Consider the following 20,028-nt stretch of genomic DNA (forward strand, 5'->3'; position numbering starts at 1 on the left):
TGATATCATTATCATAAAAAAAAAATCCACCATGATAAGCTTTTCTGGGTATCATTAGCACAGGGGAAGTTTCTGCATAATACAGTCTTTCAGATGTAAGCAATGTCAGAGTGGTTTGGTGTTAAATGGTTGATTGTAGAGACTCAGATTTCTTTACAGTGGTGGTGATAGGAACCAGGGGCCACAATGTCTACAACACAAATATAGACGTTTTATTTACTATCCAAAACAACTAGTGACCTACACATGCCTTCTGCTTATATATATATAAGCAGATATATATGCCTTCTGCTTATATATATAAGCATATATATATATATATATATATATATATATATATATACAGATAATGCTCAAATTGTAGTGAATTTGAGTAAATCTACAGTAAATTGCTCTACTCTGCCTCAAATAAAACTATCGTTCTGGAAACTCTCATAAAACAATGTCTCAGGCATTAGGCCACATATGTATAACCATGTCATGGTAGTTTTCTGTTACATAGCATTTAGAGTCATTAGGTCGTGTGGTTCCTGTCACCACCACTGTGAGCAGTCCTGAAACATCTGAAAAATCCATGGAATTCTGGTTCAAAAAGTGATGACCAACTGTATGTTTCATGATTTAGTTGTTGTTCTAACTGCATTTTATTAACAACATATGAAAAACTAAGAGGTTCTTGTGTTATACTTGATTTATGTTTGTGTATTTATTCTAATGATGTGTTGTATTTTTTCTGGCAAAGCACACTTACTGCCAAGATAAATAGTTTCAAACAATTTTCATAGCTGCCTAAGACTTTCGCAGGTTAACTTTAATTTTTAAGACGTGAGACTTGAAGAGATAAATAAGAGTGTAGGGCTTTATGATGCTCTTTGGATTGGACAACAAAGCTGTCTAAGACTTTTGCACAGTATATTCACTCTTCTTGATTAATAAGAAGATGAAGCAGATGAAGAGCATAGAGACAAACAACTCCAGCGACAAACGTAAGATATTTTTCTGCAAAGTTTACTGCACACTTTTGCACAGGCCATATTTTAAGTTTTATTTTTTCCCAATCTGTGAAATTCAGCAAATAAACCGTAATAGTGCATTATAATGTGCAGAAGTATGTTCACTGTAGTGAATGTGTTAACTCATTTTACTATCCATTCAAATACCATGATATAAAACACCATGATATAAAAATACCACAATACAGATTTTTTTTAATTCTGAAAGCGCATCAGAGTTGCTGGGGCCTATTTGTAGCTGCTAAGCTCTGATTGGACATTCATTATTGGATATTCAAGAAAGGGCTTTAGTGAAAGGTGCACTATGATTGGTTTGATTTATATGTTATACATGAAAGTGCATCAAAACACGTTTTCTTTACTGTGCCTTTAAGACCGACATATACAAATGAGTTCTCATTCAAAAAGCAATCAGGGCTAAAACACTCATAACTTCATGTGAATAGACGGGGCTCAATTTCTGCAAGATGATAGTATATGTAAGTGATAGATTTTTGTGACATGACAAAAGTGATTAATTCAAAAACAGGCTGTTTTTGCATCACAGTGAACGGTAAACAGTGCGTTTTGAAATTTGTTTATATACTAAAGCAAACTCTTTTATTTAAAAAAAGGATGTGGGCCCTTCATTGTGAAATGTACCAGAATGAAAGTAAAAGTCTCCATGACTCTCCATGATAACACCTGTACTGCTTTGAGATTGGGCTCACCTCTCACTTTTGAGGTTTGACATTTTATTTTAGACTTAAATAATCCCAAAAAAGTGAAGATAAGAGTCTCACAAACTTTAGTTCCTGTTGAAGCCCATTTCCACCACTTAAAATAATAAAGGCGGATGTTATTTCCCCTAAGTGTAAATACATTGGTGTTGCTCAGTATACTTAGTGTGAACAGCACAATTTTACTATTTACACTTAGTGTTCAAAGCAACATCAAGCTATTTACACTTACAGAATTATTTGCTATTTTATTCCTTTTTCTTGACACTGATTCAGCAGTATTACTCTATATTTCAGCAATTAAATGATTCTGCTTTTCTTCTAAGCTGTACTTGAGGTCATTCTTATCAACACCTCTCTTTCTCGGGGTTACTGTCCCTCTCTGATTTGTTATGGCTAGCGCTTGCATCTACACTTGTTAATATCTGTATATGTGCATGTTTTTAAATCTAATTTGTCCATATGATTATTAAAAGTACTTTTTTATTTATTGCAGCAACTTAAGTTTACCTGAATGTGTAATTAAATGTTTTTGCTTTATTTAAGACAAGAATAATGGACAGTACATGATGATTAAGAAACATGACTAGTACACACTGTCCCAGCCAGCATCATCCAATTGTCCTCGATGATGTTACAGCTTAGCAACTGTTGGTTGCTAGATTGATATTGTATATATTTATTTATTTAATACTGATTGAGCAGTGAGTGGAAAGTTGACTTATTTGTTTTGATTAATACTAAATAACTTTACTCTCCAGTTCTGCCTTGAACACAGCTTTTTCCAATGCTGTCTCATTTTTGCTCGTGTATACAATATAAAAACTGCAGAAAAAGTAAGCGTTTTTGTGTTTTGTGTGCTAAAGTCACATGGTTTACCAGCTGAAGTGAGTGCAAATAGCCAGGCTGTGTGGTTAATGCTATTTATGCTTAATATAAGTAAACACTGCCAATAAAAAAATCCAGCACCTAATTCTTATTTTTTCCTTATTAAGTGAATCACTTTCACTACTATTTTCAATACTAAGTCATTATTTTGAAAGGCTAAGTCATTATTTTGAGATAATATTTCATTATTCTGAGATGCTTAGCAATTATTTTAATAAATTAATTCATTATTTTGAGATACTATCACATTATTCTGAGACACTATCTCATTATTCTAAGTCATTATTTTGAGATATTGTCTCATTATTCTGTGATACTATCTCATTATTCTGAGACACTATCACATTATTCGGAGATACTATCTCATTATTCTAAGTCATTATTTTGCAATATTGTCATTATTCTGAGATACTATTATATTATTCAGAGGTACTATCTCATTATTCTAAGTAATTATTTTGAGATACTATCTCATTATTTTAATTCATTATTTTGAGATACTATCTCATTATTCTAAGCCGTTATTCTGAGACACTATCTCATTATTCTAAGTCATTATTCTGAGATATTGTCTCATTATTCTGAGACACTATCTCATTATTTTGAGATACTATCTCATTATTCTGCGATACTATCTCATTATTCTAAGTCATTATTTTGAGATACTACCACATTATTTTGAGATACAATTTCATTATTCTGAGATACTATCACATTATTCGGAGATACTATCTCATTATTCTAAGTCATTATTTTGAGATACTGTCTCATTATTCTGAGATACTATCTCATTCTGAGATACTATCACATTATTCTGAGATACTGTCTCATTATTCTAAGCCATTATTCTGAGACACTATCTCTTTATTCTAAGCCGTCATTATTCTGAGATATTGTCTCATTATTCTGAGACACTATCTCATTATTCTGAGATACTATCTCATTATTCTAAGTCATTATTCTGAGATACTATCTCATTATTCGGAGATACTATCTCATTATTCTAAGTTATTATTTTGAGATACTATCTCATTATTCTGAGACACTATCTCATTATTCTAAGTCATTATTCTGAGATACTATCTCATTATTCTAAGTCATTATTTTGAGATACTACCACATTATTCTGAGATACAATCTCATTATTCTGAGATACTATCACATTATTCGGAGATACTATCTCATTATTCTAAGTCATTATTTTGAGATACTGTCTCATTATTCTGAGATACTATCTCATTATTCTGAGATACTATCACATTATTCTGAGATACTGTCTCATTATTCTAAGCCGTTATTCTGAGACACTATCTCATTATTCTAAACCGTCATTATTCTGAGATATTGTCTCATTATTCTGAGACACTATCTCATTATTCTGAGATACTCTCTCATTATTCTAAGTTATTATTTTGAGATACTTTCTCATTATTCTAAGTCATTATTCCGAAACACTATCTCATTATTCTAAGTCATTATTCTGAGATACTATCACATTATTCAGAGGTACTATCTCATTATTCTAAGTCATTATTTTGAGATATCATCTTATTATTGAGATACTATCTCATTATTCTAAGTCATTATTTTGAGATACTATCACATTATTCTGAGATACTATCTCATTCTGAGATACTATCACATTATTCTAAACTGTTATTCTGAGACACTATCTCATTATTCTGAGATACTATCTCATTATTCTAACTAATTATTCTGAGATACTATTTCATTATTCTGAGATACTATCTCATTATTCTAGGTCATTATTTTGAGATACTATCTTTTTATTTTGAGAAACCATTCTTATTATCAATATTATTCTGAGAATTATTCTTTTCTTATTATTCTGAGATGCTAAGTCATTGTTTTAAAACACTATCTCGTTACTGTGAAATGCTTTCTTGTTAGATAGTATTTCAAAATAATGATTTAGCAAAATAATGTCATAGCAATTCATTAAGGATGAAAAAATATTAACAGATATGTTTAACTGATTTTACTATGTTAATTGACGGGAATGGGCTTCCATAGCTGACAGATGAGAATGTAGTAAGAAGTTCCACAGATGTTCTATAAGTTATTATAGCCTGTTTTTTTCTACTTTTCCCTTCACTGCAGTCAGGCTTTAGTCTCTCTGAGGCTGTACAGCACTGAGCAGAGCAGAAACTCTGTGTGCCCCTCCATTCAGCCACACTGACTGCTGCTCACTTGAAGAAGTGTGCTGTGTGTGTGTGTGTGTGTGTGTGTATGTGTGTGTGTGTGTGGAGCGCGGTGGAGGCTGCTCTTTGGAGGGGGAACTTACCGGAAACCAAACTTTTTTTCTTCACCTCAAACTTGTTTCGTTGCTGTCGAGTCGAAAGAGGAAAGAGGAGCCGAGCAGAGAGGCAGCGCCGTTAACTACATCTCAGCGCAGCAGTTCCTCCTTTCTTCACCTCCGCGTCATGGTGGATTGGAGAAAGTGGTCAGCGAAGAGAGACCAGATTAATCCCTTTTACGCCAGATAAGGTCGTCGAGCGTTTTTCTGCCTCCCAGAACGGATCTTTGAAGGCTTTTATCATGGAAGATGTGAGTATGTTTCCTCAGTTTTGATCTTCCTGCTTCTTCTGCTGCTTCTTCTTATTCTTCTTCGCCTCGTTTCTTAGTACACAAAAGCCGGAGAGCTGAAGAAAAGTCGAATATGCGAGGTTTAGGCCGCTCCCCGTCGCTCTAAAGCAGTAAATAAAGACCTTTTTAGCTAAACAACTCGGGCTGAATCAGCAGCTTGGCCTGAGAAGTCAAGTCTTCACCAGTTGCACATCAATTCATGTCTCCTCAAGAGGCTAACAGGCCTAACAGCAAGTTTACTTCAACAACAAACCACCAGTATTGCAAAGTTATTTCATGTTCAGTAAGTTATTAGGCTCGAAGTCACCGAGCTCAGCACACACAGCTCACAGACTGGAGCATGAAGACATAACCAGCAGTTTAGAAGCTCGTTGGCTTTGACTGCACCTGTTCACCTGCCCACAGCCTTCACAGCATCCAACGCCCCTTTCCTGCCCTGCATCCTGTAGCCTTGGTAACAGCTTGTTTACCCCTTGCATGCTGGTAAATAACCCGAGATTCTACAGAGGAGATTAGAGTAGATACAGAACTGCAAGGAAATGATGACTGAAGTACAAAGTACGTTACTGCAAGGTTTCTTTAGTAATGAACCGTGAGTCGTACATAGAACCATTGCTACGCTCAACTTCTTAATTGGCCACAGGCCCAAAGTTTTATTACACTCTTCTATGACCTAAGAACAGCTCAGGCAAGTTTGCATTAAAGTCCCTGTAGTTACTAAATAATAAGCCTTAGCATGTAATAAATCTGAGATTTTACGGGATTAAATAGTTCTTTGCATGGTGAAATGGTTGATGGAGATTTTGCCGTATATGGTTCTAAATAACACCATTATAACATTAGCTGAATCCTTTTTGGGATTATAGAGCCATTTTCAAAAAGGTTCCATATAGAACCATACATAACACATTCTCCATCAACCATTTCACAATGCAAACAACCATTTAAGCTTACAAATGGATCTGTGTAGAATTTGGGTTTCTAAATAAAACCTTTGCCTTTACTAAAGAACTTGAAGAACTGTCTTTTTTAAGAGGGTAGCTACCGAAATCAACATAGGCAAAATGTTGGTCCAGAACCTCCTCCAGGATGGAATAACTTACAGAACTTCCAGCGTCTGTCAGTATATGAACTGAAGTTTGCGGTCAAAAAAAAAGTTTTGGTCAAAAAAAAATTCCAAAGTAAGAGGTGACCAATCACAAAGCAGTCACGGAACAGAATGAAATTAAACCCAAATAAGGAATTAGACACTAAAGTTTGGAATTTTTCGTATTGTCATCGTGATAAACAGTACGCTTCTCTGAGCGTATTGTAGATACCGGGCATACTTAAATAGATAAATTAATAGATGACTTTCTATCTATCTATCTATCTATCTATCTATCTATCTGTCTATCTGTCTATCTGAAAGAACACTGACCGACTGCATGGGAACATAATCATATTAACTGGGTAAAGTGCGGTGAAGTGCATATAAAATGCTGATGAAATTATTGTTTTTGTGTGTGTATATATATATATATATATATATATATATATATATATATATATAGCTATGATGCTTTTGAACCTCATTATGGAATTTATTTTTTGGCTTTCACAGTTGTTATAGCACCACTGACAGCTCTGTTCATCATCGCACAAAAATTCGGATTCCTGCAAGTGGTTTGCAGCACAGATTATATTAACATCAACTTAGAATCATCCACATATCTGCAATAACGTTGGTTTAATATGATTAAAAAAGCTTTTGATTGGTGGAGTCTTAGTAAAATACTCCAAAAAGTATTCAAAAGTAGCAGCGGCAGGCAGATATTATGATAGGTGCTGATATTAATGATAAATTACGTCACACTGCATCACAATAGGGCCTTCTGAGCAAAGTGTGGAGATCATTAGTACTTAAATGAAACTGACCCACTGTAGGTTTTTACAAAGAGAGAAGAATTAGGCCTGTGTAATTGGATTCAGTGCAGTGTGGGTTGTGTTCATATTTTGACAGTATATTTTAAATGTGTTTTGTCTGTTCCAACTTATCAAACCTCAGAGAAATTTAAATGTCATGAGGTATGAGGTAGTTTGTCATGCTGCCCACCTGTAATATGTAGATACCGCCCACCTTTATGTGTATGAAAAAGGTCAGGGCAGAGTGGTGTAAGCACAGAAGCACGTTGTGTTTTAATAATATATTCATAGCTGGTATTCGTAATGAGTCTGGCCATGTCAGTCATTTGGTGCAGAGCATTAAAAAAAATGCTTCAAACACTGCAAACAAAGTATCAGGCTTTGAAGAGAAAGTTTCAGGAAATATAAAGTTAAAAGAGGAAGTGAGCCTGTAGCAGCAGTATGGCCATTAGCAGCACTGATGACACAGCTTATGCATGCATGCAGTCAGTCGTTAGCATCCGTGTGTAAAGGAACACCAAAATGCAGCTAACATTGCAATATTTGAAGCCATTTTCATGATAATATGTAACACAGTGTTTTATGAGATTTGCAATGAATTGTAACAGACAATGTGTGCCAGTAAAACAGCAGCGCCACATTGAAAAAAGGAAAAGTTTTTGTTTAATTCAGTACAATAACTTTAAGGGTTGCTTTACACAGTAAAGCTTTCGTGCAACTAGTTGCATGGTGTGAGTTGCCTGCAACTTAATTTCGGTGCAACTTGACAGTTACACAAAGCAAATTCAAAAGGAATAAAAGTTGCATGTGACACTCGGTTTCTCTAGTTAGCCAAATTAGCAGTCCCCCATCAAGTGTAATTTACACATTTGCAGCAATTTTTTATCATCTTCATATATTTTTCCAGGTGTCATTGCTGTTCATTTTTTCTTTATGTGTATATCTGTATTTATACGGTTCTTTACTGTATATTTGACTTGTTTTATGTGTTTTGTGCACTTTAAGCATTTGAAAATGAATGTTTGAGTATCCATTACCGTTATAGCCTACCTGATGTCTCACTCATCCTGTCCTGGAAGCATAAGTTAATTGAGGACTGTATCTCTACCCTCTCTGTAATAATTCTCGTCCTTTGGATCTCAGATTACTCTGAGCTCTGTGTAAAATTAAGGGGCATCAAGAGAGGAGAAAGTGATAATCTAGCTACATAGATAATGTTAACAACAGGCTAAAGGATAATAAGTGTTGGCACAGGCAGCCTTTTAAATAGCTGTCAGCGTTAGCTTGCTAGTTAAACCAGCTAATTAACTCACGTTTGTTTTCATGGCTCAGGAAACAGATAAAATGAAAAACTACCAACCTTGAGTCAGCTGTGGGGGGGCTATTCAGCCGCCCAATAAACCATCTTCTGTTTTATGTTCTTGTCCATTGAACTGGTGAAATGTATCATTTAAACCCCTTAAATGGCCAGCACCCACCGGCAGGCCGAAAGTTTTATTACACAAATCTATAACCTAAGTATAGCTCCAAAAGTTGGCATTGGAATCCCTGTAATTACGGAATAATAAGACTTAATATGTTACAAGTGTGGGATTTTAAGGGGTTAAAGTATCAGCATTTAGATTGGTTGTTTCATGAAACTTGTAGCTGAGTTTCAGGTGAATTGCAGGAAGCTTTACATTATGCAGGTCAAGTGAAATTTAGTTCAAGTAGGTTTTAGGCAGCCAAAGTTGCATGGAAGTTTCACTGTGTAAAGTCAGCCTCACATTCCACTGAGCAAGGGTTGCTTAGAAATGGTGTACATTATAGCTAACTGTTACTAAGTTTCTACTTTAGCACATGCAAAAACTGAAAATGAATACATTAGATAACTTCTGTTGTTGCTCCTGAGTGACCGTTTCGGTCAGCAGCTGTGATGCTAGAGCAGCTAATCTGGAATCAGCCAGAAATGAACAGAACGCAATTCAGCGAACAAAATGGGCTGTGAAAGCATAACAGACTGACTGGAAGAAAACCACATTAAGGATTATCTGACAGGTATTAAAGTTGAACCTGATATTGCAGCAGTTTTATGGATCTATCTGTACAGCAAAAGGGTTCTAGTTTTTTTGGCGGGAGGAAATGTACATTTGATACATTGAGTGCGGTTACATGCACTCAATAATCTGATCATAATTGGATTTCTGCAGTTATCTGATGATCATGTAAATGGATTTCTTAGATCAAAGTAAAGAAATCCAATAAAGAGAGCTGGATTTTAGCTCAGTAATCTCTATGTGCATGTAAACTCTTACTCTGATTTCTTTCAGATTTCTCAGTCTGCGCATGTGTGAAACAGACCGCGGTACCGTAAATAAGCAAGCAGCGTTTGCGTGAGGTGGCAGCAAAACACTTTTGGAGCAATGCTGAAACCGACTATGTGCTTGACAAAATGAAGGATTTAAATCTTCTTCATCTTCTAGATGATGTATGTTCATATTTTTAGGTAAAGTGGCTTGATTTTTCAAAAAAACAGCTGCGGCATGAAGTTTGAGTTTTACATTATGTTTACGTCACGTCTTATTCTGTGAGTTTATTGGCTGTTTGCAAAGCAGAAATCCGATACTGCTCGACTCATGTAGACCTGGAGTTTTCCCATTATCTAATTACTCAAGTGCATGTAAACACGTTGATCGGATTACTGACAAAATCAGATTTTCTGTTTTCTTCAGTTGTCGGATTATTAGTTGCATGCAAACACACTCATTGTTGAGGACGTCTTTGCTTTTCTTTATTGTGTAATTTGCAGAACTACCATAGAACACTTGAGGTCATGTGTTATTGTGAATAACCGAATCATGACCGAATCACAGCCTTGATATTATTAGTGATAACACATGACCCTGAGTGTTCTATTGCTTAACTATATGTGTCTATTGTTGTTTACAGGCTCTCTATAATTAGTCTTTTGTATGATCTTTGCAGTTGTGCGGAGTTCTAGAAGTACTGATACACTCAGAAAAGCATATAGTGGTGTAATTTATCACAATAATCGTAGCATATCATCATGTTGCCCATCCCTAGGTTGCAGCTCATGATGGATCTACCTCTGTGCACTACGACGAGGCTACTGCAGTGGCGTTTGTGTACACCATGACCTATTTCAGGCTGTATTTATTGAATGGTAATGAGCGAATGGAAACTCAAGCCCCATTTAATGTGACTGGGAGACAAAGGCCAGCTGCCTGTAGTGGTGGTGAGTTTTAGATGTGGGGGCCCAGTTTATTTCCCCCTACAGAACCAGGAGGTTTTTTGTCCAGTGCTTGGTCCACAACTCCAGCTGCTTTGAGCTTATTGATATGATCTTCACCATCTTGCTCACTTTTTTGTCTTATAAAAAACATTATCGCTATGTGGCTGCTATGTTGTTTCCTCCACAAGTCACCCAGACGCGTTGAAAGCACCAGCACACGCCGCCTCATTCATACAAGTTTATGTGAGGACAGCCCATTTTTAAATGGCAGCGTAAAACGGTCAGTCCATGCCTCGCCATTGTGTGTGCCTGTGGCCTGCATTGTTCATGCAAGTGTGCCTTGATTCCTGTTAAATCTTCAACGGAACTATTTCGTTTCCTCTTTTTTTGCTGCACTATGAAGTGCTTTTTGCAAGTTGGGTGACCAAAACAACAAACCTCAACTCCTCTGAAGCTTTAGGCCAGGTTTGCAACCCGTACAGGTACACTACTGTTTGAGTTTGGAATCAGTGCTCTTAATAATATAAAACCGATTTGGTTGCAGACATACAAATGTTTTTAATAGGCTAGTCCTATGCAAATTCACAGCTTTCAAAATATTAGGAAGTGGGAAAAAAGTTAGATGTGTCCAAAATGATAAACAGAGCTGTGGGTGATTTCACAATGACTGAGAAAACTGTATATTAAAAATTTAATTATGGTGCAAATCAAGAAGGCAGTAGATGTCATAAAGTTTCATTTGGCAAATGTTCAATGTATCAGAAACTGTTTAACCACCAAAGTACTTGTAATATTTTACAAGTGACAGTGAAGTGGCCACAAACTCTCAACTGGCAGTAAAGTTGCTAGATCAGAGGCAATAGGAGATGTTGTGATACCTATGAGGAAAATGACCTTTGGGCGACCTATGCTGCTCGTAGTTGGAAAGCAGTGGCAAAACTTTGACTGTTAGAGCTAGGCCTTCAGTTCAGGACATAAATGTCAACAAGACGAAAGCATTTCTGTGATACTGCTGATTTCTGGCTTCTCTGGATTTCTAGCGCCTCTATGGGGTTCTGTTAGTACGTTAGCGCTAAGCTAAAAGTGATTCACATGAACACTTTGGCCATTCTAGATTAAACATGGACAATTAAGCTTGTAAAAGACATTTCATATTTTATCTAAAGATTTAAGATTCAAGAACGCAAGCACAACAAGTCAACCTCAAGTGATGCATGTATATTCACAGAAAACAAGACAAGAATAAAATAAGAAGTCCAAAATATCAGCGATATGAAAGTACAAAGTCTAAGCAACATACAATTAAAATACAGCTAACGTCCGGATGCAAAAAGCATCAGCAGCAGTGAGTGCAGTGAAGGTGCAGTGTGACAGATTTGGAGTGATGGTGTGTCGGAGTGTTAAGTGACGTGTGGTTGGTGTAAAAATATTGCACGTAATCAGTGCTCGAAATAGCATCTAAGTAAATACTGCACGCACTCCAACGTTGATCAGTCTGTCAGACAGAGAAGATGTCTGAGTTCAATAGTGCCACAATTTTTAAAACCTTGTAAAACACATACTTACATATATATTAAGTTATGTGTAGCAGTTTTACAGTGACTCTTTGAGGAAAGAGCCCTGGCATAAAGCTTTCCACTTCTGACAACCAACTGGAACGCATTGTTCAGGCTGCTACCTGCATTCATGCTCTGTAATATATATAGAACTTGCGGAAGGCCTAGAGTAATGATTTTCTATATTGGTTCTACTCATTGGAAATCAAAACATAATCAGTGGATTCCATTGTCAGTTCCTAATGATGCTAATCTTAATCCGACACATTAAGTTTACCAGTGAGAGACTTGTTTGTTGTATCTACCTAGATACCATAGAGAAAAACAGTTCTGACTGTTGGCTGTGAAAATAAGAGTATTATTGTAATACTGTAATACAGGTTAAATACAACAAGCATGGTTATATTAAATAGAACCGCACTAAAAATTGCAGATATATTTATTTAGAAGGCTCTGAGCGTTCCTAAGTGTTAGAATGAGGCGCTTATACATTCTTTAAAATAAGGGCTTCTTTGCACAGTGACATAGAAGAAACACATTTGGTTCCAAAAAAACTTTCAGTAGATGGTTCTTTAGAGAATAAGTGTGAGGGTCAGAAACCTTTTTAAAGATTACAGAGTGTATATGTAAGAGAATGCTCTGGCTCATTTTTAATCACATTTAAAATCATAAGTAATGAAGAATGTGAACATGGTGTACAAATTATTTTAATATTTTACTATGTTGTTTTGTTTTGGTACAAGTATTATTTAAATTGTTTGAAATTTTATTTATCTTGATCTTATGAGTGCTTTTGTCTTTTTGCATCTACCCAGAGACTACAGTTGGAAATAAGCCAAGTTGGTCAAGTTTACAGTTAAATGTTGTTAATGTGTGTTGTCTATGCAAATCTAAACTAATTATAGTAAATTAAGGTAAATAAAATTAATATACAGCATGCCTCATATTTCAAAAGTGATCGATCAAAAATGACTTTATATGCATAATTAAAATATATTATTAATAAATGTCAAATATTGAATTTCCGTGATGTTTACTTTATAAAAATGTAAATCTACATTGTAGAACATATTATAACTGACAAAAATATTCACGTTACAAGTGATTTCAAACTTTTGGTCAGTAGTTTAGTGAATGTTGTGGCACAGTGATCACGGAACTTCCACTGGACCAGGAGGTCATGGGTTTTATTCCAGCTGATAGCGTAGTGTCCTGGAACGAGCTGTTTTAAGCTCACGTTGCACAGCTGTGCATCCAGTAAGAAGCCTTGGGGCAGTATTTTTTATTCCAGCTACAGTAAGGAGGTCATTGGAGGAAGCAGGCCGTGCATGCAGATGATTGGAATTTAGTGGTGTGGTGAGCTGAAGCCCAGCAGGCCAGAGGAGGATATAAGATTCATCCCAGATGCAGCACATTCAGTTCGCTGCCTAAAGCCTTTATATGGAACATGTGTTGGTTAAGGTGTGCCTTAAAAACCCCCTCCATTCCCCCTAGAAGCAGAGTTCGGGTGCTTGGCTGACTCTCACAGCATATCAAGTAGGGAGTGGGAACTAAATTTTTTAAAGAGCTCTTGTTAATGGATTCAGAATCTATGTGTATACAGCTTTTTAATGTTGTGACTAGGGATGTGCAGCTCTCGGGTCTTTGGTTAACTGTTCGAGGTGCCAGTATTTGAGTACTGAAAGCAGTATTTGGGTATTTGTTCAATTTCAGCACAAAAAGACGGAGAACATTTACAGACTCATGTTTTGATAGAACTGTAAACAGTTATGATTTTGCTCGTATTTGTGAGTAAGTATGTATATTACACTGTACCACTAAAACGTGAGCACGTTGGCAAGGACGCGTTGTTAAGGATGTAATTGAGAAGGCAAATGTAGTTCGGCTTTATTGCCAACTAGGCTAACTACCCAACACACTTAAGAAATATGGTTCTTCAAGGTTTCTTTAGTAAAGAAAATGCTTCTATATAGAACCATGAACACTTGAAGAACTCTTTGCATGATTAAAGGGTTCTTTGCATTGTGAAAGTGTTCTTCAGATTGATGGAGAATGTGCTGTAGAGGGTTCATTATAGCATCTTTTTGAAAAGGGTTCTGTATAGCACCAAAAAGTGTCTTAGTACAAGCTTGCCATTGTAACAACAGCAGAACCCTTTTTGGTGCTATATAGAACCCTGTTCGAAAAGGTGCTATATAGAACTATCTACGGCACATTCTGAAGAACTCTTTCATGATGCAAAGAGTTCATGGTTCTATTTAGAACTATTTGCTTCACTAAAGAACCCTCAAAGAACCATCTTTTTTAAAGGAGGTAGCTCATGGTAGCTAGATGTACCAACAGTAGAAATATAAATGTGGGCACATTATCGAAACGCCGAGTCTTTGTCAGCATCCGGTGTTGCACCAGTTAGCTGTAGTGTTAGTCATTTACTCATCCGACATGAGAACTACCAACGGAAAAAAAATCCTTTTTTCCTCTTTTTTTTAATAATTAACAGATTTTCAAATGTGTTCTTCTGCTTGCTGCTAAATTATTATGCTACAGTTTTATTTAGTTCCTTAACACCAGTGCCATTACCAATAAGATCAAACCTCCAGCTCTGGCACTATGGTAATTTTGGCCTGCAGTTAACTGGATATCTGCTCATTCATTTTTGCAGATACTCAAATATCAAAATTAGTCAAAATGCACATCCCTAGTCGTGATATGATGTGTTCATACATACTGACTTCTGTACAACTCCATCAAACTATTTGAAAAGACTAAGACATTTGGACTGGTTGCAGTTAAAGAGTAGCTAAGGCTTGATGTTAAAGAGGACTTGACTTTTTGGGACTTAACCTTGACTTGGTCGTGCTCTCATTTGGACTCGGCTTTGCTTTGGTTTTACCCCCCTTTAGACTCGGCCTTGACTCAGTTTTGACTAGTCATAGACTTGGACTTGTCTTGGGCTTGACAAATGCTGTGGGTTGATTGTGTTCAGACAATGTGATTGCTTTAGATGACATAATAAATAGAAAGAAGAACCTTTAAAGTTTAAAGAACCACCATATAATGTAAAGGTTCTGGAAAGAACCCTTAAATTGGTAAAGAACCTTTATGTTCTTAGGCCTTACGTTTTATTACACACTTCTACAACCTAAGAATAGCTCGTCCAGTTTGCATTGAAGTCCCTGTGTTTACTGAATAATAAGCCTGAGTATGTAATAAGCCTGAGATTTTAAGGGGTTAAACCTTTAAAAGGTTCTTCACACTCAGACATCTCATTTACAAAAGTTGTTTAGGAAAGCAAAAGTGGTTCTTCTACAGCTGTAGAGTGCCCGAACTTTTTGCCTGAGGGGCAATGTTTTTATTGGGCTGGAGACCAAAAAGAAAGTAGGTTTCAGAAATGTATTTTGTAACATTACACTGTATTTCTTATATAAATGTTTGTTCTGTCATTGGGTAAGAGGGTGGGGTTAGGGAAATTTTCTGGTGGGCCAAATCAAATGTCCAGCAGCCACACTTTGGCCAGCTGTGTTCTCTGACTTTTTAAAGAGCGTAGCTTAAAATGTTAAGGCAGCAAAGTTAACTTACTTTAGGTTCAAACAGCAGATCTTTTTCACAGTGTAATTCGTCTATATTTTTGCGTTGTAATAAATTTTGCCACAATGTTTTGGTACATCTCTATGAACAACATCATATTGTCAGGTCCATGTTTGCAGCTCAGAAAAACCTAGAATCAGACATATGATATAGTATATCAAGGTGAGGGATGGCACAAGACCATTTTTTTCTTTTCTGATACTCATAACAATATTGGAACCATAAGTATCCTATGAAAATGATGCTAATTGGATATTTTTTCTTTAAAGCACCTCCTTGAAGCACATCATTAGATGAGTTGTTTTTTGTTCTAGTGGCTTAATGACTGTGCTTAGAAGCATGTAATGTATGTGCTGAGTAAATATATTTGAGGGATGAGGAAGTTCTGCGGTGAAAGTGATAAGAAAAGTCTAAAACTAGCAAAAGTTTAGATAAATGACATCACACAGTGTGAGTGTGCACTGTTTCAGGATAGATATGTTACAGTATTGGATTGGATTCATTCTTTTTTTCCATCCAATATCCAATCCAGCATTTCCTGCTGATATTTGTCAGACAACAGTACCTGGTATCCGATTAGTACCATCTCTGTCAGGGCTGTCAGAATGGCTTGATTGAACTGTTTTACAAAAAAAGTATTTAAAGCATCTATTTCCTTGAGATCCCCATTTGTGTTATTTTAGGTATCAAAAATGGTAATATGGTAATAATGGATAGTTATAATAATAAAGAATGATAATAATACATTTTTACATAACCATTTTAGAGATAAAAAGGCAGCTTTTTTACTGTGCCTTTAAGACTGATATAAAATAAATGAGCTCTGTTTTAATTAGCTGCCCTGTATTGTGGAGCTGCACTCAGAGGTGAAACACTCCTTGTAACTTCAGTGTGAGTGGGCAGGGCTAAACATATGTATATATGTAAATGCATTGGTCACAAAAACAATAAATTCATAACAGCTTGGTTTTTGTATGTGGACTTTGGACTGCAGAGTGAATGGTATGTTTTAAAACTGTAATGAATGTATGAAAGTCTATATGATACTAAAACACAATTAATTTATCCTGATGTTCTCTTTTTACAGTAAGAAATAGATCCAATTATTTGCATTACAGCCACATAGTTATATATTGTTATATATTTTTTGTCTAAGTAGGGCTGAACCAGTTGTTCAGTATTATCGGTAATAACAAAACATCGACAGATATTTCTGTTCACAGTTTCAAAATGACTTCCAACCTAGAGTGAGTTACTGGCCCCTTCCTATTTCTCCCATTTTATTAAAAAGATGATGGCAAAACACTAGAGGGCTCCTGCAAACAAGTCATCAATCAATGACTGTGAATGAAGCTAAACGGCTAAAAGCAAAACTTTTGGAAAGTAGAAGGATGTACTCTATTAGAGCTGTCCAGAAAACTGTTTTTAGGGCTCCAGAGCTTTGGCAGTGATCAGCAGTGAATGTTCAAAGCTTCAAGAAAGTTGTTCAGAAAATCCGCATCCACTGTAAAATCTGAATGTCCAGGCTAGTTGCTTTCCCTGCAGAGCGCTGCTGTGCTCACAGCGCGGCTTCGCTCTGTCTACCAGGCACACTAGCCTCTCTTAGCGGTGAGCTAAAGGGTAATAGCACAGTGCATGCATGGGTTAACGAGCGCTTCACAGAGGTGGTCTAACTCTGCCCTAGTAAGGGTTTAATACAGCATGGCACTGTTTGCAGCAGCCCTGGGAGTATATGCTATTTAGCACAGCGTTAGCATGACGTTCACTGCTTTGAATGGGACGACAGGCACCCGAGCTGTGATAGTACAATTTTCCACTTTATCAATGCAGTTAAAAAGTATAAATATAGTACTTTTAGAAAATGAATGCATTTTTCTATAAAACAAATGATTCAACATTTACAAAATATAATTTTGCACAAAAGCTCCATAGGAACCCTTTCATTTTAGACTTGCTCAGGAGCGCCCTCTAGCGTAGACAACCAGGAAGGCATTACTGAGTAGCAATTCTTTTCACTGGAAATTCTCTGTGCTGGTTGCTGTAATATTCTAAGCTGTATCCATCAACTCCTCTTGTCAAACATTAGCTAGCTAACTATGAACAACTGGTTATTTAGCTTAAAATACAATTCATTTTGTAAACATTTCACATGAAAAAATCGTCCGCTTGTCCTGGAGACCTGTTCACACAGAGCTCGTCTAGTGAGCTAGTTCAACTGGGTAAGTGATGCTGCAGTCTCAAGAGATATAATGCAAATCTACATATTTATTTTTTTATCTCCTCTTTTTACATATTGCTTATTACTTACTGTAGCGTAAATGGTTTTTACCTGTGGTGGTGATTTAGCTCTTGGTGAATAGAACCTCAATTTGTTAAACCATTGCCCAACATTTTGTTTTTACAGCTCATCCCATTTACAGGCTATTATTTAAGCCTGTAAAATATAATTGATTATTAGTCGATTTATTCACAGGAATAATCAACTGTCAAAATGTTCACCTTGCAAAAATATGGTTCCTGTCACAAAAACAAAACAGAACCATTTTTTTATTAAAATTTTTCTTTTTCTTTTTTTGATCTAAAGTCTCCCATAAAGTTACCATTTTGGAGATGTTGTTTTTTTTCTGGCAGCGATGATGTACTGTGTCACAATGTATCGGTACGCCCCTATGAAGAGCTTCTCTTCATGTTCATGTCTGCAGCGCTAAAGTGTGAGTGTCCGAACTGACGCCCTTGACCTCTTTATTAATAACTGCGGTCGAGTTCAGTCAGCCGGTCCCCTCATCACTAGTGATGGTGGAGTCGTTGTTAGAGCAGAAGGCTTCCTGTTTGACTAACCCACGCTGAGTGTGTCTCAAATACTTTCCTGTCTGAACCTAAACAGTGAACTTCATCATCTCTCTCGCTCCTCGCAGGAGTTTGTTTGGTGCTCGGAGCCAAGCGGTGCTGTCTGTATCCAAACCAGCTGAGGTCCTTTTTCACACTATAGATTTTTCCACCCCACCCAAACTCTTTGGCAGCCGGCAAGCGTTTGTGATGCAGCAGTGTTGCACTGCGCTCCCATTACACCACCCACCCCCCCAAACGCTACGTGGAAAACAAAAGAGAGCCACTCCAATGTTCCATCCACCCCCCGCCTCTCCTTCCTCGGCACAGACAGCGGAGCCTGCAGTGGCCTGGTGCGCGAGCGAGGACGTATCCTGGACAGAGGCATTGTGGGAGAGTGGTGCCCGCCTCTCGTGGCACGGTGCTGCTCCTATTATTCGGAGCTTTTTCCTCTCTCTGACAGCTGCACCTAGCGCTCGGCCTCGCTTTCCAAAGGCCCAGTGAAAGTGGAAAAACAACTCCAATGACCCTTTATAGGCACATCCTGAGGAATTTCCTCTCAGATTCCATTCAGAAAACCATCGGAGATTAAAACAGTCGCATTATTAGATAGTTGGAGCAATACATGGGTGGATGGATGGATGGATAGATAGATAGATAGATAGATAGATAGATAGATGTTAGATGTGTCCAGAATGAGGAACAGAGCAGATGATTATAAACGAAAGAAAATTGTAGAACATTGGGAATTAAAGGGGAATTCCAACAACTTAAAATTTTCACATACTTAAATGGTTAAGATGTAAACAAAGTCAGCAGAGTAATTCAGAGTGGTCAGAATTAACATCATTTTAGAGAAACCTCCGGAGTCAGAGTTGAATCAATCTGAATAAAAAATGTGTTTCTTCCCATTTGCCTCTATTTTACCATCATTAGTACTACCTACAACAACTTAGGAGACGCATGTAGGTTCACTGTTGGTTCTGGATAGTAAATAAAACAGTTATATTTGCATTGGAGAGATCACAACCACTGGTTCCTGTTATTTTTGACCTGATAATTAAGATAAATATGATGTCAATTAGTGCAGATATCATGCAAATTATCGTTCTTTCGTTCTCTTTGACATGCCATGTGATTTTGATTTTTTATTTCCGCTTCTTTATTTAACCATTTGCATAGTACAGTTAATCTAAACTATGGTTAGTTCAAAAAGTGTACAGTAGAAAATATGGCACTTATTTATAGACTAAACTAACAGAACCTCGCTAACTAATTAGCCACAAACAGTCATACTTAAAATTCTTCAGTCTGATAAAGAATGATGGGAAATGTCATCATCCACCATACTCAGTGGGCGGGTCTAACTCTGATGGACTGGTGGACTGTTCTGGCCTGCTGTAGGGGTTATTTCTGCATTCTCTGACCAAGATATAGACCACAGGGTAGCTTCGGACTTTCAAGGCGTTCTCCAGCACTTCTCCCATGCTAGGTCCCTGACTTCCCCAGTGCAATACTTGACCACCATGTTCTGGACGGCTAGTTGATAATTTGTCCAATGTATCACCGTCTATCACTACAACAAGCAACTATTAGTACTATAAGTACTAGCTATTTCTTATTATGGAACAGAGCTACATCTGGTAGTTCTACCTACCACTTAGGTAGGTAAGTAAAATGGTTATATATAGCAC

General features: G+C 36.8%; 1 protein-coding gene across 1 annotated transcript in view; it reads left to right on the top strand.

Moving 5' to 3' along the window:
* The first annotated feature begins 4,958 nt into the window (after positions 1-4,958).
* Positions 4,959-20,028, top strand: part of plekho2 (pleckstrin homology domain containing, family O member 2) — a 31,655-nt gene continuing 16,585 nt past the window's right edge. Inside the window, exon 1 of the mRNA XM_036586455.1 lies at positions 4,959-5,188. Within this exon, the coding sequence (XP_036442348.1) occupies positions 5,180-5,188 (9 nt within the window). The 5' untranslated portion in view covers positions 4,959-5,179. The remainder of the gene's footprint in view (positions 5,189-20,028) is intronic.

This window comes from Colossoma macropomum, unplaced genomic scaffold, assembly GCF_904425465.1.
Source record: "Colossoma macropomum unplaced genomic scaffold, Colossoma_macropomum, whole genome shotgun sequence".
NCBI classification, from domain to species: domain Eukaryota; kingdom Metazoa; phylum Chordata; class Actinopteri; order Characiformes; family Serrasalmidae; genus Colossoma; species Colossoma macropomum.